This window comes from Dromiciops gliroides, chromosome 4 (assembly GCF_019393635.1).
Source record: "Dromiciops gliroides isolate mDroGli1 chromosome 4, mDroGli1.pri, whole genome shotgun sequence".
Classification (NCBI taxonomy): Eukaryota; Metazoa; Chordata; class Mammalia; order Microbiotheria; family Microbiotheriidae; genus Dromiciops; species Dromiciops gliroides.
The window spans coordinates 356,444,408-356,472,010 of record NC_057864.1 but is presented as its reverse complement, the minus strand read 5'-3'; the positions used below and the strand labels follow the sequence as shown (position 1 = coordinate 356,472,010).

General features: G+C 38.6%; 1 protein-coding gene across 2 annotated transcripts in view; it reads right to left on the bottom strand.

Moving 5' to 3' along the window:
• CLVS2 (clavesin 2) overlaps window positions 1-26,610 on the bottom strand; it is a 106,151-nt gene extending 79,541 nt beyond the window's left edge. For both annotated transcript variants that reach the window (XM_044003464.1, XM_044003463.1), the window contains exon 1: window positions 24,922-26,610. In XM_044003464.1, the coding sequence (XP_043859399.1) occupies window positions 24,922-25,310 (389 nt within the window). In that variant the 5' untranslated portion in view covers window positions 25,311-26,610. The remainder of the gene's footprint in view (window positions 1-24,921) is intronic.
• Between the last annotated feature and the right edge of the window lie 993 nt (window positions 26,611-27,603).

The window sequence follows — 27,603 nt, the reverse complement described above, 5'->3', positions numbered from 1 at the left end:
TTAAAAAAAGAAAAAAAAAGAATTTAGCAAAGCATAGAAAGTATTAAATGATTTGACTGAAAATGAAGTAAAAAATAAGCAAACTGTATGTGTAATGATCACAATAATATAAATACAAAAAAACATGAAACTGAATCCTATGAAATTATTATGATGAAATTTGGTCCTAAAGAAATGAGAAAATGTTCTCCTTCCCTTCTTTGCAGAAGCAGAGAAATATGTATGTAGAGCATTTACATTTAACATAATATCAGACATTTCATATGTGGTTAGTTTTATGGAACTTTTCTTTTGGTTCTCTTTATTCTCTGATACAAAAGAAACATGGGAGGGGAGTAATATATTTGAAAAGCAAGGTGATGCTATTGATTAGAGAAATGCAAATTAAAACAACTCTGAGGTGCCTCTTCACACCTGTCAGATTGGCTAATATGACGGAAAATGAACGCGAAAATGTTGGAAAGGATGTGGTAAAATTAGGACACTAACTACTGTCGGTGGAGTCATGAACTGATCCAACTATTCTGGAAAGCAATTTGGAACTATGCCCAAAAGACAATAAAACTGTGCATACCTTTTAATCCATCAATACCACTACTAGATCTATATCCCAAAGAGATTAGAAAGGGGTGTAGAGGGACTTATTTGTACAAAAATATTTACAACACTTCTTTTTGTGCTGCAAAAGAATTAGAAATTGAGGGAATACTCTTCAATTAGGGAATGGCTGAACAAGTTGTGGTATATGATTGTAATGAAATACTATTTTGCAATAAGAAATGACAAGCAGGGTGATTTCAGAAAAACCTAGAAAGACTCACATATTATGAAATACAGGAAGCAGAGTGGGAAAGCATGATGGAGAGCACTTGGGTGATGTAACGATTGGAATGACGCCACCTGCTGGAGACTTACTGTAGAAGAGTTCTGCCCATGAAGCGAAGGTCTTTGAGGGCAAGACCAGGAGTCTTTTCTTTGGCATCAGGAAGTGACGCGGACTAGTGGGAGGAGGAAGGAAGAGACTGGCGCTCACTCTCGCTCTCTTTCCTCTGGACTCTGGTGGAGAAGGGAGCTAGAAATGTGCTCTCCCTTTAATAGATAGGAATCTAGGCCTTTCTCTCTCTTTACCAAATTCTTATTCTCCTTAATAAATGCTTAAAAGTCTAACTCTTGCTAAAGCTTATCATTTATTGGTGACCACTCATTAGATATTTTAGACAGACAAGCTAGAATTTTAACCCTTAACAGATGGCCGACCACGAAGAGGAAAGCTAAACCTCAGTCTTCTTCTGATCTTCTGGTTGGGTAAGAAATTTCCCCTACCCTTTAAATTGCTAAGTACTGGTGTACTGGCTGTGTTTTCCCCTTAAATTTTTTCAAATGGACCTTTTAAACTCCCTAATTACCCTATTTTTGATTTTAGTCCGTTTAACCAGACAAATGGGAGATAAGATCATGTTAATGCTTTGTTTTTGTGGATTTTCTATTTTTCTTTTTATTTTTGTTAGAAGAGCCAGCAATGTACTCCCACAAAGAAATATCTCCCCCTCTCCCAACCATGCTTTTTCAGAGAAACCTGAAGAGATTCCTGCAGCTTTTCCCAGTTCTAACACTAATTGTTGCTCTAATTTTGCATGCCTGGAGGCAACGACCCACCCTCTGGAAGCTTTTAATCCCCTAGCACCTGGAGGCAAAGTGGGGGAAGAGGAATCCAGGCCTGAGTTCAAAATCAAGTCTGATTCAAATTGCTCTGGTCTGTAAAAGTTTTCTTTTTTTAAAAAAAAAAACGTTTTCTTTGAGATTCTGTTGTGCTTTAACTTGTATTTAAATATGTTCTGATTTTTCACAAAAGTAATTGTATTCTAAGTAAAAAAAGGGTATTATTTGAAATTGTTGCATAATTATATATTATATTTTGAGTCAAGACGTATTCGCATTTTTTGCAATCATTTATTATCCTCATTTTTAAATCCATATGAGACTTGGAATTTCTCATAATGGCATGAGGATAATTAGGCAGATGATGCAAAAAGTGATGAAACAGATAAAAATTATTTTTAATAATTAATATTGCAGCAATTGTCTTCTCAATTACCCTCCATAAGGGGGGGACTATAGTAATATTATAATTCTAAAGAATGTTTCAATTTCTGTTTTATTATATGTTTCATGTGTAACAACTAAGATTCTGTATTCCCTTAGACATGTTTTTGAGAACTTTCATTGTTTGATTTGATTATTGACAAAGCTATTTTAAAGTTGTGTTAAGCTCAATTTTGTAGGAAGTTTTCCTGGCTGATTACCAGCATCCACACCTCAACCCCTGAAAAGACTTCCATTCCACGACTACACCTAGAGGACATCTAAGAAAAGACTTTCAGAGACTTTAAATGAACAGTTTTGATTTGTTGTTTTTGTTGTTTTTTTCTCTTTCTGTTATAATATACACCATCTGTAACATGTATTCTCTGCAGAGGCCCTCCCTTTGCAAGACTAATGTCAAAGCGTCGGTTCACGAGGACAAAAAAAATCGCCCCCTGGACAAAACTTTCCTCTCTTCCTTTTCTATATTGTTGTTCACATATTATTAGTTAGCAATAGTTATTATATTCTTTTTACTGTTCCGTCAAGGAAACATTTTGTTTCTTGAGGAACAACAGGGGGGACTGTAACGATTGGAATGACGTCACCTGCTGGAGACTTACTGTAGAAGAGTTCTGCCCATGAAGCGAAGGTCTTTGAGGGCAAGACCAGGAGTCTTTTCTTTGGCATCAGGAAGTGACGCGGACTAGTGGGAGGAGGAAGGAAGAGACTGGCACTCACTCTCGCTCTCTTTCCTCTGGATTCTGGTGGAGAAGGGAGCTAGAAATGTGCTCTCCCTTTAATAGATAGGAATCTAGGCCTTTCTCTCTCTTTACCAAATTCTTATTCTCCTTAATAAATGCTTAAAAGTCTAACTCTTGCTAAAGCTTATCATTTATTGGTGACCACTCATTAGATATTTTAGACAGACAAGCTAGAATTTTAGCCCTTAACAGAGAGGAATAATGGAAGCAGAAATAGACATGATAGTGTGTTTGTGTTTGAACACAGGAAGATTTCACTAACAGCATAAACAGTGATCCTTACAGTAGTTCATGTCTGCTATTAAGATCAGTGCTGAGATGTACCTTCATAACTTTTGGAAATTATACAAGTTGTCTGAGTGAAAGGCAATGGAAGGGAAAATATTTTCAGAGAACATGTCCCAGGAACACTTTTTATACTTTTCAAACAAGCATTTACCTCTGTAATGTTCCATTGAGCATGACTGACTACCTTGCTTTAGTCATTTCAGGGCTGGCATACTTCATTATTGGAATAGCCAATGAGCATTCCGATAATATAGACAGTTACCTAGGTATACTTTAGACAATCCAGAAAACCACAGGCATTTCTTATTCCTATTTTCCCCCAAATATCACACTACAGTTTCTGAAATTCATGACAGCATGGTATGTAGTGGAAAGAGACCTGACTTCAGAGACAGGAATACCTGAATTCCTATCTCACGCTGAGCACATACTGGCTTTGTGAGCCTGGACAAGTCACTTAGTTTCTCATATCATAGGCAAAGAATATGTCATTAGGCTCTCACTTTCACATCATTATAAAAATCACAAGACCACAATTTCCCTTTCTGAATGAGAATAGGGATTTCTTCCCAGCACAGAAGTTGAATGGGGGGAAATCACTATAGAAACACTGTTCCTGGGATTCAGGAGTCCTGGTGCCTAGAATCGTGGGATACTAGAGTTTAAAAGGAACCTGGAATCTAATTCAACTCTCTCCTCCAAACAGAGGAGCAAACTGAATAAAGTAAAGTAACAGTATTCCTTTGACAAAGTGGTGGGTCCAGCACTCAAGAGCAGGTCTTCTGTTTCTAAATGTAGTGTTCTTTCACTACACCAAAAGGCTGGACTTGCTTTCAAGAAGTCATGAGTTCAAATACCATCTTTGACACTTATGACCCAAAGGACTCTGGGAAAGTCATGTAATTTCTCTGAACCTCAGTTTCCTCTTCTGTAAAATGAAGGGATTAGACTAAATGCCCTCTAAGATGCCTTCTAGCTCTAAATCTATGACTATAGGTTCTTGTGACCACAACTATTTAACTCACCACCTAACTTTGGGCAAGTAATTAAATCTCTATAAAACCCAGAGCTCTCACTGGCAAAGTGAGAACACTGCATTAGATGGTCGCTAAATTTCTTTGCAGCTCTATGATTACATGACATTAATATATTGAGCGGACATTAAGCACTCTGTGTGTGTCTGTGTGTGTGTGTGTGTATGTGTATGTGGGTATACTTACATACCCACATATACACATGCACATGCACATATACACAAACATATACATACACATACATCTATATCTATATCTACATCCATCTATCTATCTATCTATCTATCTATCTATCTATCTATCTATCTACCTATCTATCTATCTATCTATCTGGAGGCCTGAGCTAGGTACTGAGTGAAATAAAAAGTTTAGATAAGAAAGCCCCTACCTTCATAGAGCAAATAGTCTAGAAGTAGGATAAAACACAAACATAAAATTATAGTAAAAATAATATGTAATGAATACATAAAAGAAGAGTAAAAACAAACTGTTATGTAAAGTTTGACTGCAAAGATATCAACTAACAGGAGGTAATCAGGAAAGTTTTATGTGGAAGGTGTCTGTGGAGTTGTGTTTGAAAAGGATGGATCATATTCCAGTAGGCAAAGAGAAGAAGGGAGACTTTCCAAACACAAGGAACAGCATGAGCAGAGGTACAAAGGACATGTTCAGGGAACAAAGTGGCCTGCAATTTAGATGGAACATAGAGTACTTGGAAGCGAAATGAGATGAAAAAATTTTTGAGAGGGAATATGGTAGCAGATTGTAGAGGCTCTTGAATGTCAGGCAAAGAAATGTGAATTTTATTCGGTAGGCAATGTGAAGAAACCACTGAAAAAATTTGAGCATAATTGTGGCATAATTGGATCAATACATAAAGAAGGAGGGAAATAAGTATTTATTAAGCATCTTCTATGTGTCAGGCCCTGTGCTAAGTGCTTTACAAATTTTATCTAATAAAAACATTAACCTCATAGTAAGAAGAAGGGTGGAAAGTAGGGCAGGGAGAATGGAAGAGGAATGATCTATTAGAAGGCTATTAGAATAGTTCATGTTGATGGTAATATGGCGTTTTACTAAGGTGGTTGAGGTGTCAATAGAGAGAAAGGTACAGATATAAATGATATTAAGGAGATGGAATAAACACGAGTTTGTGAAAGCCTATATATGAAGTAAGGGAGAAAAAAGTCCTAGAGAGCCACAGAGGTTAAAATATGGAAGACTAAGTTTATGATGTTGCTAGCAACAGAAATAAATTAAGCTAAAAAGAGCAGCCAATGAATGGGAAAAGATGTCAGTTTCGGCAACATTGAGGAAGATGGTGATGAAATATTCAAATGAGGATATGCTATGCTGAGGCCAATCATAAATCAAGACCTGGAATTCAGAAGAAAGATCAGGCTTGAAAATACAGAGTGGGATCATTTGACATGGAGGAATCAGGTGAAGAAATGGGAATGAATACCAAGAGGGAAAATATGGAAAGAGAACAAAAAAGGCCAATGACATGTATAAGCTAAGTACCTTATAGGCTTGTTAAAAAGATGAAGATGAGAAATCAGTAAAACAAAAAGAAGGCATAATCAGAGAAGCAAAAGGAAAGTGTGATATCTCTGAAACCAAAGGAGAATCCAACAGGAAGTAGGCATGAACAGTGTCAAATACTACAAAGAGATCAAGGAAGATGAAACTCAAAAGGTATCTATAATCCTAATAACCAGGAAGGGGAGCTAGATGGTGCAGTGGCTAGAGCATTAGAATTAAGAAGACCTGAATTCAACTCTGGCCTCAGATACTAACTGTGTGACCCTAGGCAAGTTACTTAACCTTCTTGGCCTCAGTTTCCTCATCTGTAAAATAACTGGAGAAGGAAATGACAAAGCACTCCAGTATCTTTGCCAAGAAAATTCCAAATAGGGTCGTAGAGAGCTGAACAAGAAATAACAGGGAAAGACTTCCAAATTATAGTGTGAACAGGAAAGGTTTTTGAGGAACTTCCTGTTGGAGCATGATGAGTATTTTTTTTTTCTTTTGTGAGACAATTGGGGTTAAGTGACTTGCCAGGGCCACACAGCTAGTAAGTGTTAAGTGTCTGAGGCCAGATTTGAACTCAGGTACTTCTGACTCCACGGCCGGTGCTCTATCCACTGTGCCACCTAGCTGCCCCAGGACAAGTATTCTTAAAGGAAACTGGCTGGCTTGATCTAAGTTTCAACCATAAAAAATGCTTTTCTTAAATGTACCCACATTTAGAAAAAAACCTTCTAGTGTATGAGTCATGACTATTTTTGAAGGAAAATTAAAAGACAGGTAGAACCATTATCTTGAAGAAGAAGAAAAGCAGAATTGCAATGTTAATATTAAAAATGAGTTTACTTTTTTCATTGAAAAGATGTGATTGTTCTGATAGATCATGTTCATTCTCCAGTTTTAAAAGGGGAAATGAATAAATATCTGTGGAATATAATTCAGAAAAAACTTTACAGTTTAATTATTCTCCATGAGGTCAAAATTGATCTTGACTCACTCCAGTCCTCTGTTGTCAAACATGTCATATTATGACTATTAGTAGCACAGCGGGATATTTGCAAATTGAACAGCATTACCCAGAATCTTGAACAAGTCTGAAAGGTATCTTCCAAAGCAATGATAATGTTAAGTGTCATGGAATGAGCATAGGCCTGGAAATCAGAAGGCCTAGGTTTTAGTATCAGTACCCATCATTTATTAGCTGTGTAGCATTGGGCTACTTATTTGAGCTCTCTAAATCCCAGTTTCCTCATGTATAAAATGTCTATTATAATACTTGCACTAGCTTACGTGGTTATTACAGACTCAAATGACATAATTTATGGAAAGTCATACAATTGTAAGCTATTATGATGGAGTTTTGGCTCATTTTGCTTCCCCAGGATTCTTTTTACCATTCTCTGACTTAAAAGCCTTTTTAATAGTTAAAACCTAGAAAGGAACTAGAAGCAATTAAGTGGTACAATGGATAGAGTGTCAGATCTGAAGTTCAGAAGATTTTAGTACAAATCTAACCTCAAATATTTACTAGCTTTGTGCCCCTGTGAAAGTCACTTGACCTCTGTCAGACTTAATTTGTTGTTCAGTTGTTTCTATCATGCCTGACTCTTTATGATTCCATTTGGGATTTTCTTGACAAAGATGCTGAAGTGGTTTACCATTTCCTTCTCCAGCTCACTTTACATATAAGGAAACTGAGGCAACCAGGATTAATTAACTTGTCCACTGTCACATACCTAGTAAGTGTCTGAGGCCAGATTTGAACATTTTATTGTGTTATTTTAAATTTGAAATCAAATATACGACTTAGAATGGATCTGAGGCAAATTGTTCCATAAACACATTCTTTAATAAGTGGCTAAACAAAATTTAAAAATCAAGTAACAATAGAAGAAAATATTTTCTGATACAGGATGAGAATACAAAAAACAATAGTGTATTGGGGGTTGGGGGGGAGGACAGAGCCAAGATGTGGGGGAAAGGCAGCCACTCACCTGAGCTCTCCCCAAGACCCCTCCACAAACTTTGAAATAATGCCATAAGACAATTCCTGGAGCAGCAGAACCCACAAGAAGACAAAGTGAAGTACTTTTCCAGCCAAAGACAGCTTAGAAGGTCAGCAGGAAAAGTCTGTTGTACCAGGGTGAGAATGGAGTGGAGTCCAATGCAGGCTGTGCCAGAGCAGACCCAGACCCAGCAAACCAGGAAGCAGGTTTTGGGAGTCTTTGAATCATCATCAGCAGCAACTGCTTCTGGAACTCAGCCCACAGACAGTAAGGGGGTCAAACAGTCAGCCAGGAGGAGATTACAGGGATCTCTTTGATAGCACTGAGGCAAGACTCTATTATTTTGCCCATACTCCCATTCAGGTCACAGTCTTGGGTGGCAGTCCCTGGCTGAGGAGGAGCACAAACACACTGGAGCTTGTAGCCACAGTGGAGTGGAACCCTGTTCATAGTTCCAGGGCAGAAAATCAGGCTTGTGGCTACTTGCAAACCAGAGCACAGGCCAGGAGAGTAGTAAACATATCTCTCCTTAAATCATACTACCTTGGAAGAACTAAAAACTTACAAATCCCTAGAAGTATCTTTGAAAAAAGCTATACAAAACCCCTGAAGCTTGGAACACTGTGCCCTCCACCCTGGAAGCAGTGCCCCACTTTAACAAAGAGTTAAAAATCAAGAAATAGGCTGGGAAAATGAGCAAACAGATAAAAATGCTGACCCTAGAAAGTTTCTATGGTGACAAGGAAGATCAAAATGCACCCTCAGAAGAAGATAAATAAGTCAAAGATCCTACATCCAAAGCTGCCAAGAAAAATATGAATTGGTCTCAGGCCATAGAAGCACTCAAAAAGTGCTTTATTTTGAAAATAAAGTAAGAGAGGAAGAGAAAAAATGGAAAGAGAAATGCATGATGCAAGAAAATCATGAAAAAAAGTCAACAGCTTGGTAAAGGAGACACAAAAAATTACTGAAGAAAATAACACCCTAAAAAACAGACTAGGCCAAATGGTAAAAGAGGTACAAAAAATAGTGTATGAGTACATGGATAATATACCTGGTTTGCAATAGTACAACTTTAAATACATATTATTGAGTGTTTACAATTCAAACAGGGTTACAACTCTATGCGTCAACAACATGCTGACAGACCCTAAAGAAAACTACTTCTTTAAAAAAAAAAAAAGGCAAAACCCAGATGTTCCCTCATTTGACCAACTCCATCTACTTTTAGATGTGCAGAAGGGCTTAGATATATCCAGAGTAAGCCACATCCAACATATTTTACTTGATGGGTTTTCTAAAATAAAATTCCAGGACAATGACAAAAGATAAGAGGAAGAAAAACATGGAGGAATGAAGTCCTAATTACTACACATGCATATCTTTTTGCCAGAAGGGGAAGGAAGGCAGCAATTTTTTATAGATAAGTTACAAAGAAAAGGCAAATAAACAATTTTGCACAAGAGATTTAACATATTCTATACAATGTTTTCACTTTGTGTCTTCCTGACTACAGGCCCAGCATTCTATCCATTATACTATCTAGCTGCCTATGGCTCAGTTTCCTCATCAGTAAAATAAATATCATAAAAGTATCTGCCTTCCAAGGTTGTTGTGAAGATAAAATGAGATCGTATTTATAAAGAACATTGAAAACCTTAAAGTGCTACGTAAATGCTAACTATTGTTATTATTAAATAAGATATTTTCAAAAAAATGATAATCTTATTTGGAGTTCACAACCAAGATCACTCTATGAACCATTTCTATAACTATCCTTCTCTTGTACATAGAGGAAAGAGGTTCAAGGAAGGAGTTATCACATTTAAGGAGTTCTTGAACCCAATAGGTGGCGCAGTGGATAGAGCACTGGCCCTGGAGTCAGGAGTACCTGAGTTCAAATCCGGCCTCAGACACTTAACACTTACTGGCTGTGTGACCTTGGGCAAGTCACTTAACCCCAACTGACTCACTAAAAACAAACAAACAAACAAAAAATAATAATGACAGTGATTGTTGACTTTAAGATTAGTAGCAGGAAGACCACTTTTCCAATTTGTGAGAGGCAGTAATGTCTTTGGTAAGACATCTTACCCTTGGGCACCAAACTGCTAAAAGGTTTTCCTTGAAAGAAATCACAGATGTTCTAATATATAAAAGAGTGTGAAGTAGGATATCCCGTCATCCATCTATTCTATTTTCTTCCTCAAGAACCTGGGGAAAATAACCTGATCCTCCTGAAGTATTTTCCTGTATAAAGTGACCATAAAAAAATCTGGCCTTTGTTGCAGAGTTATTGTGTGTATTCACAAATTAATGACCATGGCTATTAGACCAATGTTATTTTTCTGAAGAGATCAAAGCACTTAAATATTAAATATAGGTGAACATAAATTTTGTGGTCTATACTTGCTGCTTCTGCTTTCTTACCTTCCATTTTAACCCACTTCTTTTCAGAACTCTCTACTAAATTTTTTTCTCAAGTTAGCAGAGACCTCTCACACCCCAAACCAGAACCCCTTTCTGAGTCTTCATTTCCTTTGACCTAGCTGAGGCATTCAACACTGTCAATCTCAACCTCCTTCTTGAAATTTTGTCATTTCTTGATTACCATGACATTTCTTTTCCTACGTTCCCTACTTCTCTGGACACTCCTACTTTGCCTCCTCTGGCTCTACTTCTTCCTTTAAACAAATGAGGATATAACAACAACTGACATTTATACAGAAATTGAAAATTTGCCTGTTTGAATCAAAAGAAACCTCTGTTTGGGGCAGCTAGGTGGCGCAGCGGATAGAGCACCTGCCCTGGATTCAGGAGGACCTGAGTTCAAATTCGGCCTCAGACACTTAACACTTACTAGTTCTGTGACCCTGGGCAAGTCACTTAACCCCAACTGCCCCACCCAAAAAAACCCCAAACCCCTCTGCTTGCCTAAACCACTGGAGAGGGAAATGGCAAACCAATCCCATATCTTCGCCAAGAAAACTCCATACAGTGTCATGGTCACACATGACTGAACAACAACAACCTACCTTTCTGATCTTATCTCCCATTACCCCACTACATGAAACTTCACTTGAACTAGTCTAATCTTCTTGTTATTCCCTTAATACCCTATGTATATTATCACTACCACATCTTTACTCACCAATTGCTCTACCTGGATTACTCTCTTTGTCCTTTCCATTTATTTAAGTCTTGCCTTCCTTCAAGATCCACATCACCTCACCTTCTAGTATTACCTCTCAGTAATCATGTCTTTTCCTAAGCTGCCTTTCTGATTCTCCAGCCCTTCTCTACAATCACCTTTGAAGATCACTTCAACCCTGGACTTCACACACTGGAAGTACTCTCAATTCTTGGCTCCTCTACTTATGATTTGCTGCTTCCTCCCAGAATCTCCATTTCAAGGAGGAAGACAAGGACAATCATTTATTCTTTAGACTGAATTTTGAACTTTCTGAACTCTCTCTGCCATGCCCCCATGTCAGATGCTTGGGTACTTTCATCTATTCCCTGCCTTCCCCATCCCCCTGGGCTTTTAAGCTTCCTTTTATGTGTTACATTCCTGCATTAGAATGTAAGCTCCTTGGAGGCTGGAACTATCTTTCTTCCTGCTTGTATTTGTATTCCCAGGATTTAGCAGTACCTAACACATACATAGTAAATGCTTGTTGACATGATTTGACTCTGAATGTTATCACCTATACTACTCTAGACTCATGGAGACAGGATCATTAAGCACCCCCTCTCCTGCCCACACTGGCATATCTATTAGGAGCTAGTCCCCTCTTTTCCCCTATTTGGAGGAATCCATGTTAAGCTGGCTTTCAGGGGCTTCCCTAATGTGTAAAGGAAACATTCTTTCTTTCCCTTTTAAAATCTCGGGGGGGGGGGGGGGGGCAGCTAGGTGGCGCAGTGGATAAGCACCGGCCCTGGATTCAGGACTACCTGAGTTCAAATCCGGCCTCAGACACTTGACGATTACTAGCTGTGTGACCCTGGGCAAGTCACTTAACCCCCATTGCCCCGACAAAAAAACAAAACAAAACAAAACAAAAAAATCTCTGAGGGAGGGGCAGCTAGGTGGCACAGTAGATAGAGCACTGGCCCTGGATTCAGGAGAACCTGAGTTCAAATCCAGATTCAGACATTTGACACTTACTAGCTGTGTGGCCTTAGACAAGTCACTTAACCCATACATACATTTGGGACAGGATGGGGAAGAATGAAATCTTCTGTAAAAACACTGATAAAAATATGCACTTCAAAAAATAAATCCAGCTCCTATCACCAAGCTTGGCATATTAGCATCTGAGCTATTATTTTGTGGGAATGAAGGTGAATAAGACTGAAGGAAATGTTAGAGATGAAACATGGAAACTAAAATCATCTTTCTTTGAAGAAAATGTAGAAAATGAGTGCCACTACGAACAGAAGGAACTAGTTCTATAATGGTGGAAAAAAGCAACCATATTCAAAAGACAATTATATCTCTCTATTATTCCAATGGGGCACAAGATTCCATGAAACAAGTGTCTATCTAATAATCTTTCCCTTTAATCTGTTTAGTCCTTGCCCATCCCCCAAAATGTATGAACTGATATGTATGTGCATGCGCGTACACATACATACACTCCATTGCCAGTCTATAGCTCTGAAAGACATTAAAGATTGGACATTACTCAGGTACTTGCTATTTAAATTGTCTGCTATTAATTGGTATAAACTTCAAACCCAATCACACTAAATGATCTGTGTATGCTATATTATACTAGTATTACTTATGTACCAAAGCAAATATTACTTGCCTTGTACTGTTTGAATTCTTCTCTATGTTGACGGCCACTTGTGATTTCTCCCAATGTTGTTCTTGTCAAATAAACAAGATGTGTCACTGTGACTGGTACAACTTTGTATTTTTTTCCATACTTTTCTTTCAACACTTCATGGATCCTTGATTTCATCAGCATGTGCCCTCCCTTCACTAAAATAACCTCTATCTACTCTGCCTTAGTAGGTGAAGATAATAAGAATAGATGACATTTAGATGGTGCTTTAAAGGCTTGCAAATCACTTTAGAGACATTATTTCACTTGATTCTCAAATCAACCTTGCAAGGCAATTTTTAAAAGTTGGAAATTAAATGACACTTTTTTAAAAATAATTTTTATTTATTTTCTCTTATTCCTCTCCTTAACCATTGAGAAATAAAAGAAAACAAAAGAAAAAAGGAAAAAAAAAAGAATAATCAAACCTTGTAACAAAAGTAAATAGTCAAGGAAAACAAATTCTCACAGTGACTATGACCAAAAATGTATGTAGGTCATCTCTCTGTCAAGAGATAAGGAACATGCTTCATGGTCCTCTGAAATCATGATTGATCATTGTGTTGTTGAGTTAAGGTTTGAAAGTTGTTTTTACAATGCTGTTTTTATGTAAATCATTCTCTTTATTCTGCTCACTTCACTCTGTATCAGTTCACACGAGATAATCTTTGGGAGCTGCTTTAGTGGAAAAAATCTGTCACCCTGTGGTGGGACTTTTTGAAGGTACCTAGACTAGTCCTCAGATGACAGACATCTAAAATCTGTCCCAGAATCAAAGAATTTTTCCTCTCATCAGGCCTTGCCAAATAACCTGCCACGCTGTAAGTTTCCCTCAACTGTAACTCATAAGGTCACAATAATTCTTAAAAACTTTAGGGGAAGTGTTTTGTTTGGTTTTGTCCACTGACTGGTACTGGACCTGTAATTTTATTGTTATGGGAAATACCAAAGTGAAGAAATTCCTTCAAACATAGAGGTGGTGGTGTTTTTTAAAATGTTACATTGAAATGTGTTGTTTAGCAATTTTTCAAAGCTGTCCAGCTCTTCATGACCCCATTTGAGGCTTTCTTGGCAAAGATACTGGAATGATTTGTCATTTCCTTCTCCAACTCATTTTACAGATGAGGAAACTGAGGCAACCAGGGTTAAGTGACTTGCCCAAGGTCACAATTAGTATCTGAAGCCAGATTTGAACTCATGAAGATGTCTTCCTGACTTCAGGCCCAGCACTCTATCCACTGTGACACCTAGCTGCCTTATATTGAAATGTATACTTCACTAATAGAAATAGTGCCCTCTTCAATTTTTTCATGGTGTGGAGGCTGACCCTAGATTCTCAAAGTTTACATCCATGAAGCACAAGCCCTGTAATGTTATAGCAAATGGAAAAGGCTCTCAGTGTAGGCCTATCAATAGATTTCACATTGATGGTCTAAAGAACAAGAGGACCTGTGCATAGTGCTAGGCCTAAATACAGAGAGCTCTGAGTTCAAATCTACTTCCAACATTTACCAGTTGTGTGACCCTGGTCAGGTCATTAAACAGTAACCATATTAGTAAGTCACTAACCTCTGTCTGTCTCAGTTTCCTGAACTGTAAAGTGAGGATGATAATAATATCACCTAACCTCCTAGGATTGGTATGAAGATCAAATGAAACTATATTTATAAAGTAGTTAGCAGTGTGTCTGACACATAGTAGATACTTAATAAATAATTGTTCTCTTCCCCTCCTTCCCAGGTCACAACATTGGGAAATATTTGTTGACAAGGTGATTAATTCTTCAGGCACAGAAATACTCAAAGACTATGTATCAAGTTGTAGTGAAATTGGAATTTCTGTCACTTGAGGGTATATCCACATAATCACATTTAAAATTATGCTGCTCCCATATAAGTTAGGGACTGACCATATAAATAATTCAATGAATTCAGCAGAAGGAGGAAAGTTGAGCATACCTAAATAATGCATTTGAGTTTTTGTTTGTCCAGGTAAAGACAGGAACCAGACCAATGACACAGGGAACTCTCAGATGAGAAAACGCCCTATTTAAAACCAAGACAGCCCTTTGAAATTAATATCCTTGGGCAGCCAGGTGGTGCAGTGGATAAAGCACTGGCCTTGGATTCAGGAGGACCAAATCCGACCTCAGACATTTGACACTTATTAGCTGTGTGACCCTGGGCAAGTCACTTAACTCTCATTGCCCCCCCCCAAAAAAAGAAAAGAAATTAATAGAGATACCTGGAGCATTGAAACCCCAAAATGTGTCAAAAACAGGATTTGAATCCAGGTCTTCTTGGCTTTGAGACCAATTCTGCTAACATCCCTCTTTGTCTAAATGACTCTAAATGGAGCACAGTGGCTTTTCTTCACTTCTGGCATTTCTTGTCTATACCACTTGCATAACACCCTTGGCACCAAATTGTCTTGTGATGAATGCAGTATTTTGCTTATGTTGTTATTCAGCTTTTCACAGGTTTTCTCACAAGCCACACTGTAAATTCCTTGAGACCAGGGACTGAATTCATGCCTAATGCTATGCACACACAAAAAAAAATGGGAAATAAAATCCTTATAATAAATAACCAAATTGACCAAGTGTTTCATTCTTCAACTCATTGTTTGGTACCATAAAAAACCAGCATCAAGAGCCAATGGCTCTTCCAGACTAATAGAGTAATTCAACTCATTGTAGAGTCAGTATATATATATATATATATATATATATATATATATATATATATATATATATATATATATATATACACATACATATACCTATTCATAGGACTTAAAAAGAGCTAAAATTATTCCTAAATTGGTCAGTCTGGATTTCCAGTGGAAATATTAGTCACTAAGTTCCATACTACATATTTCAAAGTACCTTGAAATGTTAGACAAATCTTTCTTTGGTGGGTAATATCTTAGTCAGTCTTGCCCAATAAACCCTTTGTGGGAAGGCAGAACAGAGGGAAAAGTATTTGCTAGGGAGTCAGAAACATTGGGTTCAAGTCTTACATGTGGCATTTGACATTTGTGTGACTTTGGGCTAATCACTTAACCTCTCTAATTCTCAGTTGCCTCATCAGTAAAAAGCAGGGGTTGGACCAGATAGCTTCTGAAGTCCCTTCTAGCTCTAAATGGGTGATTTTATGATCTTCTGTTTGGTCTGAGAAGGTTCCATATGAGCCTGGAAACTTCCTGATCCTAGCAAATGCTAAATGATGGGCCACTGGAAGTTGATATTCTTGACTTTTTATCTCATCAGCTGTTTTGTAAAATGTCAGATAGGGCATCTGTTGTAATCAAGAATAACCTTTGTTTTGGCAGGGTCTAGTCCTTCTCTATCAAACAAGATACATAAGTTCTAGCCATATGCCCTCTTCCTACTTGTTATCCTTTCTTCTTGCCCTGCTCCTTTTCTGGGATCCTTTCCCAATTCCCCAATACTTTGATTCTCCTATTGTTAGAAACTTTTATTTATGATTGATCCCTGCCTACCTCTGACTTGGGAGATGGGAGACCATTCAGAATTGACTAATGATTCTTCCCCATTAAAACACCTTAATTACCATGATCTCTGAACTGCCCTGAATCATGCAATGAAGATGGACCCTAAAGCCTCTACAAGAGCACCACATTTTGTAAACAGGGACCCATAAGATCATGATGGATTCACTTCCCCTGCCACTATTTGAAGTCATTGTTTCCAAGGATTCCTGGCAACACCTACAGTTGTGCTTTTAAATTCATTCAACACCTGGCTCTCTTCTACCTTTCCAATCTATTTACACCTTATTCCCCTCCATATTCTCTGAAATCCAGTGCCACTGGTCTCCTTGTTGTTCCTCACGCAGAACATTCCATCTCCTGTCTGAGCATTGTCACTGTCTGTCCTCCAACCTAGAATGTTCTCCCTCTTCGTCACTATCTCCTAGCGTCCCCTGCCCCACTTCCTTCAAATCCCAGCTAAAGTCCCATATTCTGTAAGAAGCTATTTCCAATCCTCCCAGTACTACTTTAATTCTGAAGAAAATTTACACACACATATGTATATATGTATGTGTTTATATTAATGTATGTATATATGTGTGTATAATTTGTACATATTTGTTTGTATCTTCTGTCTCCCATTAGATTGTGAGTTTCTTCAGATCAAGGACTTTCTTTTGCCTTTCTTTGTATCCCTGATGCTTAGCTTAGGTAAACAGGGTTAAGTGACTTGCCTAGCTAATAACACAGCTAGTAACTGTCTGAGAATAAAGCTATTAAGTGTCTGAGGCTGGATTTGAACTCAGGAAAATGAGTCTTCCTCATTGCAAGTTCAGTACTGTAGCCAGTGTGCTACCTAGCTCCTCCTCTCCATTAAGTAGATGTTTGTGAATTCTGGTCTCCAGGTGAGGGTTGGAGAAAAGTCCTAGATCACAGATGTCAGCTGCTGCCCTAGTTTGGAGGTGTCAATTGCTACTCTAGTTGAGGAGGTATATGCAGCCTTAGTACTCTGCTCTCACATCCCCTGTTTCCTACTAGTTGGGTGCCTATTGCTTTCAGCATCACTTGGTTTTTCTGATGATTCTGCAAAGCCCCTTCAAGTCCTAGCAACACATCCCAACATCATCCCTTTTTAAAAGACCATCCCATTTTTTTTCAGGAATGTGCTCCAGGATCCTAAGAACAACTCTCAGTACACTTATTAGAACTATTTTTTTTCTTCTTCATGGCATGAACTAAAGGGCCAAGTCTAAGAATGAACTAAAAAGGTTTGACAAGCAACAGTCTCCAGTGTATTTACAAAAAGGGTGCTCCGACTGGGAAAAGTCTGGCATGCAGGCCCAGGTGACTATCAATTCCTGCCTCAATATGGACCAAGATCCATAAATATATAGTCTCACTGTTCCCCAAATCTTGGTGGGAAAAGTTCCAGGCCCTTTAGTCACAAGTTCCTTTCCATCTGTTTTTTAACAATGTGGACATTTGAGAAATTATTTGAATCATTTAGAGAACCTGGAAAATAAAGCCCCCTCCTCACAAACAAAACAAAACACAAACAAAAAAAAACCTCAAAAAACAACTTTTATTTTTCTGCTGTTGTTCTTACTATTTTTTTTCATTTAGTTGTCCAGAAGATTGCCTGATTCTCTTTTAATTCTTGTTTAGTATATCTCTCAGTAAACCTGTAGAAAAATATTAGTACTATTGGCTATAATTCAGCCAAGTTTTCATTTATTGAACATTCTTTTTAAAACTTTAGTGTTTTTGTTTCATAGCCTTAAAAAGACAAAAAAAAAAAAGCATCATACTATTTTAGTCAATCCTGGCTAAAACAAAATTCAAATGCCCAGAAAGCTCAAGCAGCTAAATTTTTACTGTATCTTAATTTTTATGGAAAAGAGATGTTACAAATAAGTGGATATCAAGAATTTTTTTCACTTAGTGTGTATTAGGGTATTACTCACTCAACTGAATCCATCATCTCATCAGTATCGTTGCTCCTTCCAGCAACAAAGATGCTTCCATAACCATCTATCCTGTGTAATTATTCTCCATGTCCTCCTATAACATTAGCAAAAAGGGGCCTAGACAACTGTGCATGCAGGGGGCCTTCTTTGCATGCACAAGGATACCAATAAAGTACATGGATTTTCCATTGGTTATCTCTTACTCATCATGTGATAATCATCATCTTAAATATTTAATTATATTAAATTATAACCTACATATTATTAAATTTCTATTCCTACTTCTTTGAAAATTGATAATCCATCCTGAATATAACCTTGTTGAACAGAATAAATATTTAAACAGAATACTCTAGCACTCAACCATAAATGTGGGCTTATAGTAAAGAGGAAACCATTTATGGTATTGGTGAGGGGGATAATATCTATCACCTGGTTTACAAACTAATTCTGATATGTCAGACTTTTATATAGTTATGTTTCAGGAAGTATAATTTAATTCAAGGTATATATTAATCTGTACACTAGGGAGGCATGTAATAATGGGATTCAGTTAAAGCCCTTTGGAATTGATTTAATTTCTCCAGTTACTCCCCTACCTGTTCCTGATGATGCCAGAATTCTTTTCTTTAATGTTCTCTTATTTCTGTCCTCTTACTTCATGACATCTTTCTTTACCTTACTCATTTTATAAAATTTTCCAATTAGGAGAAGAAACTTGAAGTTATGTGTGCACATACATATATGTGTGTAGCTATATATAATATACATATATATGTGCATATACATACATATTTACAAAAGAGAAAGACTTTATCCACACTGAAAGCATGGAAAAGGAGAGAAATACAAGATTAGGTTCAGACTAGATTGAAGACAGAGAAAAAAATCTTAATTGGGCTAGAGAATTAATAGGAGACCAAGGCTAGCCTAGAAGTAGGGAAGAAAATATGGGAAAGTAGAAAACTTAGCAGGCCTAGAGAAGGGAAAATAGAGAAAATAGAGAAAATAATCAATTTAGAATAGGATGAGAAATGAATGAGAAGGTCTTAGAACAAGATTCTGATCAGGAAAGAGAAAGCATGAGACTGAGAAAAACCAGTGACCACCAAAATAAAGTAGCTGTAACATATATTTAGTGTCTTGAATACAATAGGCAACTCACTAAATATTTTATCAGAGTTTGAGGCAGCTAGTTGGCTCAGTGGATAGAACATTGGGCCTGGAGTCAGAAAGAACTGAGTTCAAATCTGGCCTAAGACACTTACTAGCTGTGTGATCTTGGGCAAGTCACTTAACCTCTGTTTACATTAATCCACTGAAGAAGGAAATGGCAAACCACTCCAGTATCTTTGCCAAGAAAATCCCATGGACAGTATAGGTCCATGGCATCATAAAGAGTATGTGGCCTACTGGATAGAGTACTGGGCCTGGAGTAAGGAAGACTCTTTCTTAGTTTGAATCTAGCCTCAGACACTTACTAGCTGTGTGACTCTAAGCAAGTCACTTAACTCCATTTACCTCAATTCTTCATCTGTAAAATGAGCTGGAGAAGGAAATGGCCAACGACTCCAGTTTCTCTGCCAAGAAAATTCCAAGTGGGGTCAAGGAGAGTCAGATATGATTGAAACAACTGATAACAATAACTGGGTTGGTCAGAGTTTATGAAGCAACTCTCTCTGTGTGCATGTATGTATGTGTGTGTCTGTCTCTTAGTGTGTATATGTATACATCCATATACTCACACATATACATACACATATTTACATGTATGTATATGTACATACTATGACAATGGGAGAATTACATGAAGTTCAATAACTTGTTTTTCATTCTTCAGTTTTCTTCTTGTTTTTAAAAATTATGTTATACAATCTAAAATAAAGAAGCAAAAATGTTATTGATCTTTTCCAAGTTACAGCCTGCTCAATAAATGTAATAAATCAAATGTGCCTGTTCCTTTTAGAAAAAGAAGAACCCTCAGAGACCACACAGGAAGGCATTTTGACAAGAAAGTCTTTGAACATTCCAGTGATGGGAGGGGGGTGATATTGCACTTTTACCTTGGTCTTCTTGTAGAAAAAAAAAACCATCAGATATACCCTCCAGTGTCTCTGGAAGCATGCCAGTATTTTACAATACTGGATTTGGCTCTGCATTATTCTACTGCAGGAACAAATCCTATTTCATTTATGGATGGTTGGCATCCCCTCCCTCATATTTACTTTTATCCAACAGTCTCCTGTGCGACTACACCAGCTAATTCTCCAAATTTAAAATTCAGGAAAATGGGTGTCAGCTAACTTCCTACTCATATGTAACCCAGTTGAATTTGGCCAGTTCTTATTGAGTGAAATGCTAGCACTCTGTTAGGAGCTGTGGAGAATACAAAAGAAACATAAGACACCGTTTCTGACCTGTTAAGCAGATCAATTCTTCAATGAGTCTGGTTTGACAAATCTCTTAGAAAATATAACAAAGGGTGCAAGCAATACATTACAGGGACTGGGGTAGGCAGGGGAGTAAAAGAATCCTTTATTCTACTCTGATTCTGGATTCTCCCTTAGAAAATCATCCACTTCTACCAATCACCCAGCTTTCTAATGACTTAAAGAAATGCATGAAACCTACCATAATGGGAGCTCCCCATGTCCAACCAGGATGCTGGCTTTATCTTTGGTCAAGATAAGAGATTCATAGTTAAGTTTTACTTAGGTAGAGGGTTTGACTAGTTACATGAGATTTACATGGTGTTAGGCAAAGAACTGAATGAGGAGAAAGAAGAACAGGGATGAGAATTTTTCTGGCAAGTTAAAACCATATTAGGAAAGCAAAGAGGTTTTGGAGGGAGGGAGGGAAAAGAGAAAGAGTACGGGAAGCGGGGTTATAAATATTGAGCATCCAATGGAAACACTGAAGCTTCAAAAAGTCTAGAGACTATTGTTAACATATAGAAGGTCAGGTGCAAAAAGACTGGGGAAGGGTTCAAAGGTTAGAGGTGATGAGGTAGGCCTGGTGATGAGAATGAAATGGACTGAAGGGCAGTTGTTCTTTACAGTTCCAAGACTAGAAAAGGACTCTATCTAGAGTACAAGGGTTTAAGTGAATTTGTTTTGTTATACATTCAGACCCCCTAAAATAAACTATTTGCCTACACTGACGGCAGAACCTGAAGAGGAATAAAGAAGCCTTTTGATGACAGTGAAAGAGGAAAGTGTAAAAGCTGACTTGAAGCTTAACATAAAAAAAAAAAAACTAAGATCTTGGCAACTGGAGGCATTACATCCTGGCAAATTGTTGGAGAAGAAATCGAAGCAGTGTCAGATTTTATATCCTTGGGCTCAAAGAACACTGCAGACAGCAACTGCAGTCATGAAATTAGATGTTTGCTCCTTGGAAAGAAATCTTTAGCAAATATGGACAGCATACTAAAAAATAGAGACACCACCTTACCAACAAAGGTTCATGTGGTCAAGCCTTTGTCTTTTCCAGTAGCAGTGTATGGCTGTGATTGTTGAAATACAAAGAAATCTGAGCACTGCAGAATCAATACTTTCAAATTTTGGTGCTGGAGAAGACTTTTGGACAGCAAGGAGGTCAAGTTGGTCAATACTTAAAAGAAATTCATTCAGACTGTTCACTGGAAGGTCAAAGATTAAAGCTGAAGCTTAAATGCTTTGGCCACATAATGAAAAGATGGGACTCATTGGAAAAGTCCATGATGTTGGGAAATATTGAAGGCAAAAGGAAAAGGAGATGGCAGAGGATGAAATGCATAGACAGTGTCATGGAAACAATGAACATGAACTTGGACTTCACCTCTTTCAAGTAGATTTACATGTGGGATAGAGGGAAGCAAGAGAAAAATTTTCTGTAAAACTGTGCAGTTCAGATTAAATCACACCTGTCTTATGGACATAACCGAGGCAGCATGTTATAGTAGAATAAACAGAACACAGAATCAGAAGATCTAAGTTTAAATTCTACTTCCACCACTTATTACTTCTTGCATGATTTGGGAAAGTTACTTTACTTCCTTACTTCACAATCATTTCCCCATCTTATAAAATTGGGAGAAGGAACTAAACAACCTCTAAGTTTCCTTCCAGTTCTAGGTCTATGTATGATCTAGGATTCTATGATCTCTTTGGGCCTCAAATTAGTTAACTGTAAAATGATGATATCTGAGGTCTCTTCCAACTCAAAATCTATGATCTAATATCTAATACTGTACACCAACTGACTTTAATATTTGTGAGTTTCTTGATTATGCCAAAGTTGTTTTTCTTAGTTAAAATTCATTTTTCTTCCAACTCCAAAATTCCAAAAGGTCTATTTTTTTTTTTGCGGGGCAATGAGGGTTAAGTGACTTGCCCAGGATCACACAGCTATTATCAAGTGTCTGAGGTCGGATTTGAACTCAGGTCCTCCTGAATCCAGGGTCAGTGCTTTATCCACTGCACCACCTAGCTGCCCCTCCGAGGGTCTAATAGTGCCTTGCATATAATCAGATTTCAAAAAATTTGTTTAATGAATGAATTATATAATTTTATGTTATAATTTTCTACTTTCAGATGAATAAAATATTAACACATTTGATTAATTAGATGAAACCAAGTCATGTAAATCAATAAATCACTTTCCATCACCAAAAAAGTCTGTATTTTGACAATTATAACGTGTACTTTTTACTTAAACAAATGAAAGAGAATTAACAAAATACAACTTTTTAAGAGTTTCAGAGTTGCTACTTTCCCATACAAAGCTTAAACTATGTTCATAAAAATCTAGACTTTGGAAATATCTTAAAGATAATTTAATCCAATAGCCTTTTACCAATGAGCAAACTAAACCCTGAGAGGTTAAGGGACCTACCCAGGGTCACAGAGTTAGTTAACAGCAGAATTAAAACTACAACTCAGCTATATTGATTCTAGGTCCCTTGCTTTTTATACTAAACCCTAAGACCATCTGAGATTAGTCCAAAAATCAGTAAATAAATATTAGCTTGCATATAGATTTCATTGAAAGTAAGTTTCTTATGTATTTGTGTCACTGTGAATGAAATTGTCTTTAGAATACTGCTGCAATTCACTTTGTGTGGTGTTTACACTAAATTTTTTTTACAATTAACAGTTTCTTGTAGCTAAATAAAACCCATGTTCTCCACATAAATGTTGATTTCTTTCTAAACAAATTATTTACATTTTGATTTGTTCAATTAATGGCTTACATATTTCCACAATTTACTTGTGCAAGTGTAGTTATGTCACTTTTGAAAGAGAAAAGAATTCAAAACAGGGTATCCAATAGGTCACTTTAAACTTTCTTTCTTCATTAAAAAAAAAAAATTGGAGAAAAGTAACTACCACCATTTGAGAATTACCATCTTAACCCCAACCTTTCACATATGTGTGCTTTGTATTTGAGCAGAACTTCTTCATACTAAGTTCACTTTCCCAGTCATGCTTCACAATCCACCCCACCAACCACCCAGTAAGTCTTGACTCTCTTTCTTCAGGTATGAATCTGTCACCATGTTTATCTAAGAAACAACTAATTTACTTTGACCTAACAAGGAACAAAGGGCCACCTCTTAATAATACAAATTCATTTATGTATGTGTGCACACACATGCATACACACACATACACAAAGTTGAAAATGAGTTCTTGAAAACAAAAGTTTATGTTCTAAAATGTCAAGACTAAGAAAGGTTATTTATAAGAATTTAGTAAATGTGAAAAAAAATTCATAAAAACTCTAAAGATAGATTTAAAGCTATCTAAAAGGAACCTGTCAAAAGGCCACTTTTTAATAAAGGAAAAACTCATTATAAATAAGAGCACTGAATATAGTTTTAGCCTCTCCATTCAACTTTGAACATTAGCTGGTACTAACTAGTACAAAAGTCTTTTTGAATTTCACACATTTTTCAACCTGGGAAAATACTTCAGAAAAAAGTAGAAAAGAAGTGGTTTGCATTCTTTTGGCTAGCATCAAAATCTAAGTAGTATGATGACACATCTCTCTTTTTTAAAACAGCAATATATTTTAAGGAATTTCCCCATAAATTCATCTGAATGTTTTCTACTTTTTTTCCCCACCACTCTGAACATCATTGAACAGAAAGCACATTGTTCTGTTGCTTAATATTAGTGACGGATGTAGGAATAAGCACACCAATCATGTTTCCTTTTCAGTGTTTTTAGGGCATCCTTAGCCTACAAAAGGTATGTCTTAATGAAGTGACATACATCATATTATCCCTTCATCTACACATCACTAAGCAGAAATGTCCCCAAGTAAGGAAACTCTCTGTATCTGGGTGAATGTTTCCTTAAAAGCAAAATGCTTAAGCATACAAGATATAAAGGAATCTCTCTCTTAAAGACATTTTAGAAAGAAGATAAGGAAGCAAAAGTATACTTTTATTTTCATTTCTCGACAGCCCCAGTGAACTTTCTTAGGAGATTATGAAATCGAAGGTAGGGGTAGAGATATCCTTTATGGTCCTGCTTGTCTAACACTCAGTGCTATGGTAATGCAAGCCTGGCCATAATCCTACTGACCTATAGGGACTGGCTAGTAATCAAGTCAGGGGCAAACACTGTATCTTATCTAAATATCTTATCTTCCCTCCACACACAATTCTTGTCGTGGTGCTCTGCAAATAGTAGGTTCTTAATAAATATTTATTAAATTGAATTAGTAAAGTAATTGGCTTTCTTTCCCCCTGTGAGTTCTGAAAGCTTCTTTCCTAACCTCAGCTTCTGGTGCCCCCATAAAAAAAGTTAGCAGATCTCAGAACCTATGTGCTCTGCTTAATTTCAAACCCCCCCCCCAAGGGGGTTAGTAAAAGAATTTCTCTCAGCTCTCTTGCAAAACTTTGGCCTACAGAAAGGGCTGGATTGAAGATTTACCTGCTCTGGTCCCAGTTAGCTGCAAAGAGGACTAAGATCTTCCTGCCATAGTGGTCCAGATTGGCTAGTCCTCCAGGAAAGCCATCTTTTAGAGCCTGTTTGATGCCAGGGTCAGTAGCCTTAAAGCTTTTAAACATGTCCAGATTCTGTTGTCTGTATTCAAAGTACTGGGCCAGGAGGCGGAAAGCCTCAAAGTGATGAAACTTCCTGGCCCGCAGGAAGCGTAAGATGAAGGCATCATCCGTGCGAAGGAAACCAATATCTGGCCTGGTGATGACCATATCCCGCACCTCCTGAATGTCCTGGTGCAAGGTGTCTGGGTTCTCATTCAGCTCCAGTCGGGCTTTTTCCAGTGTCTCTGGAGATAGACCTGCTTGTAAATGAGTCATTGTGCTCCAGTTCCTTGTCTCCTCTTGTTCCTTGTTGACCAGTCTGGCCTCTGCCACACACACCCTACACCCTTGGACCCTGGCTGCTACTACTGCTGCCTCCTTTTTCTTTACAGGAATTAATTTGTCTTCGTATCAAATGTGGTACCCTGTTGCTCCACCACACTCCGCCCCCCCCCCAATGTCCCACTCCTGTTCCCTTTTCTTTAGGGGATGTGTCCCCCCTGTAGTTTTCAGCACTCAGTTCTTTACTCCTTTCTACTACCCCTAAATAGCCCCGGCTATCTCGCTGCTGTCTTCCTCTCTCTTCTCTTCTAAGATATAATAAAAACAACCCCCACGCACATCTCAGACCCAATACTCTGATGCTGCAGTCCCTACAGAAGGAAGAGCCCTAGATAAAGATGGGAATTCTGATTAATAATAAAGTGGCTCTTCGGCAGAGTTCCGGGGCGGGGAGAGAGAATCTTTAGGGGAAAAGAAAGAAAGAAAAGAAAAGAGGAGGGGGAAGGAGCCTACTTATCTCTTTGCTTATTCAAAGATGCATATTTTTGTCACTATTTAATTTTTTAAAAAAAGAGCTCTACGTTTGTGTTTAAAATCCCTTTGATCCAAGTAGAGGGATTCGGGTAAAGCTGGTTATCTCCCCCTCTCCCTTTGGTATACAGTGATCTCATATGGTACCAGCAAAATTTTTGGTGGCGGCGGTGGCACCAGCAGCAGCGTGGGCTCCCCCTCCAATACCTCCTCTTCTCCCTCCTCCTCCTCTCAGCCTTTTATCTAAGCCGCCTAGCCCCACTCCCGCCTAGGTGGGATCTCTCGCCAGTGAATCTACATGGTCTCAGGGTGGAGGGGAAAGAAGAAAAGGAATGAAAGGGGGGAAAGAAAACAGAAATGTCTCTAGCTAGGCAATAAACCCCTCTAAACCAAGAGAGGCGAAAGAGCAGCACCCAGGGCCCCTACCCTACCAGCAAAAGGGGAGGTGGGGGAGAAGCGCTTAAGCAATGCAGCACTCCCCGGCATCCATCAGGAGCAGCGGCAGCGGCAGAGATGGAGATGGAGAGAGGTAAGGAGAGAAGCGGTGGCGACGGGAGCAGAGGAAACGAGGAGGAGCTGCGGCGCCGAACCCGGGGCCAAGGACACGCACGGGAGGAGTCGCCGCGGGAACATATTACCCTCGATGGGTTCCCTTGCAGCCCGGCTGCCTCTCGGAGACAGCGGGTGGGAGGCGAAGTGGGCGGGGGAGGGGCGCGAGAGGAGCAGCGCTAAGGATGCTGATGCTACTGCTGTAGATGCTACTGCTGCTGATGCTGCCTTCGCTTCCTCCACCCGTCCTCTCTCAGCTCAGCCAGGCGCGCTCGCAGGTGGGGCGCTGGGAAGGAGCCGCGCATTCGTGGCACCAGAGATAGAGTGGTCTGCTCCGTACCGCCTGCCTTTGTGCTCCCTCTCCTGGGCCAGCCCGGGGCTTCTGGGGTGGAGAGACAGCTGCGACCGCGCGCGCCGGGGCGCCTGCCTCGTGTTCGGGGCTCTGCTACTTGCTGGCAGGTTTGCGTCAGGCTGGGCTCCGCTCCTGCTTCTGCTGCTGGCAACTGCTGCTTCTAAAACCAGACTCCGACTCAGCCCAACTCTCCTTGCCCAGTACTGCTCTTGCTGCAACATACGCACATAGTCCTTTCCTTGCCCCTCCTCCCCCCAAACATACACACACACACACACACACACACACACACACACACACACACACACACACACCACAGTTTTCTCTCCAGAAGACCAGGAATTTTAAGAGCAATTCACAAATTCCTAGCCCCCAACTTTAATCAGGCACCTGTTTTCTTCTGCAGGGCAGCAGACCACTGGCAATGGAAAGTCATAGCCTTCGGGCAAGGGAGGGTCGCCTATCAGCTACTTCCCCTCCCTTCTTCCCCACCCTTTGTATGCTACAGCTCAAGGGTAGGGGAGTGACTTGGTGTGCAGATGAGAAATTATATGACACATATTTCTTAGTTCCAGTTGGAGTTGATTCCAGGGTGGGAGGAGTTAAGTATATAATTTAATGCTAGCCAAGGTAATAACTAACATTTCTATAAAGCCTTAAGGCCCACAACAACTCCATGTAGAGGATAACATATTATACCGTAAACCAACCCCCTCCCCCTTTACAGATAAGGAGATCAGTTCAGAGAGATTAGTGACTTGCCAAGGTTCACACAGTAAGTGTAGGAGTCTGGACTCAAACACAGGTCTTCCAGACAACCTCAGCACTCTACCATTACAAAAATGCTGCCTCTCA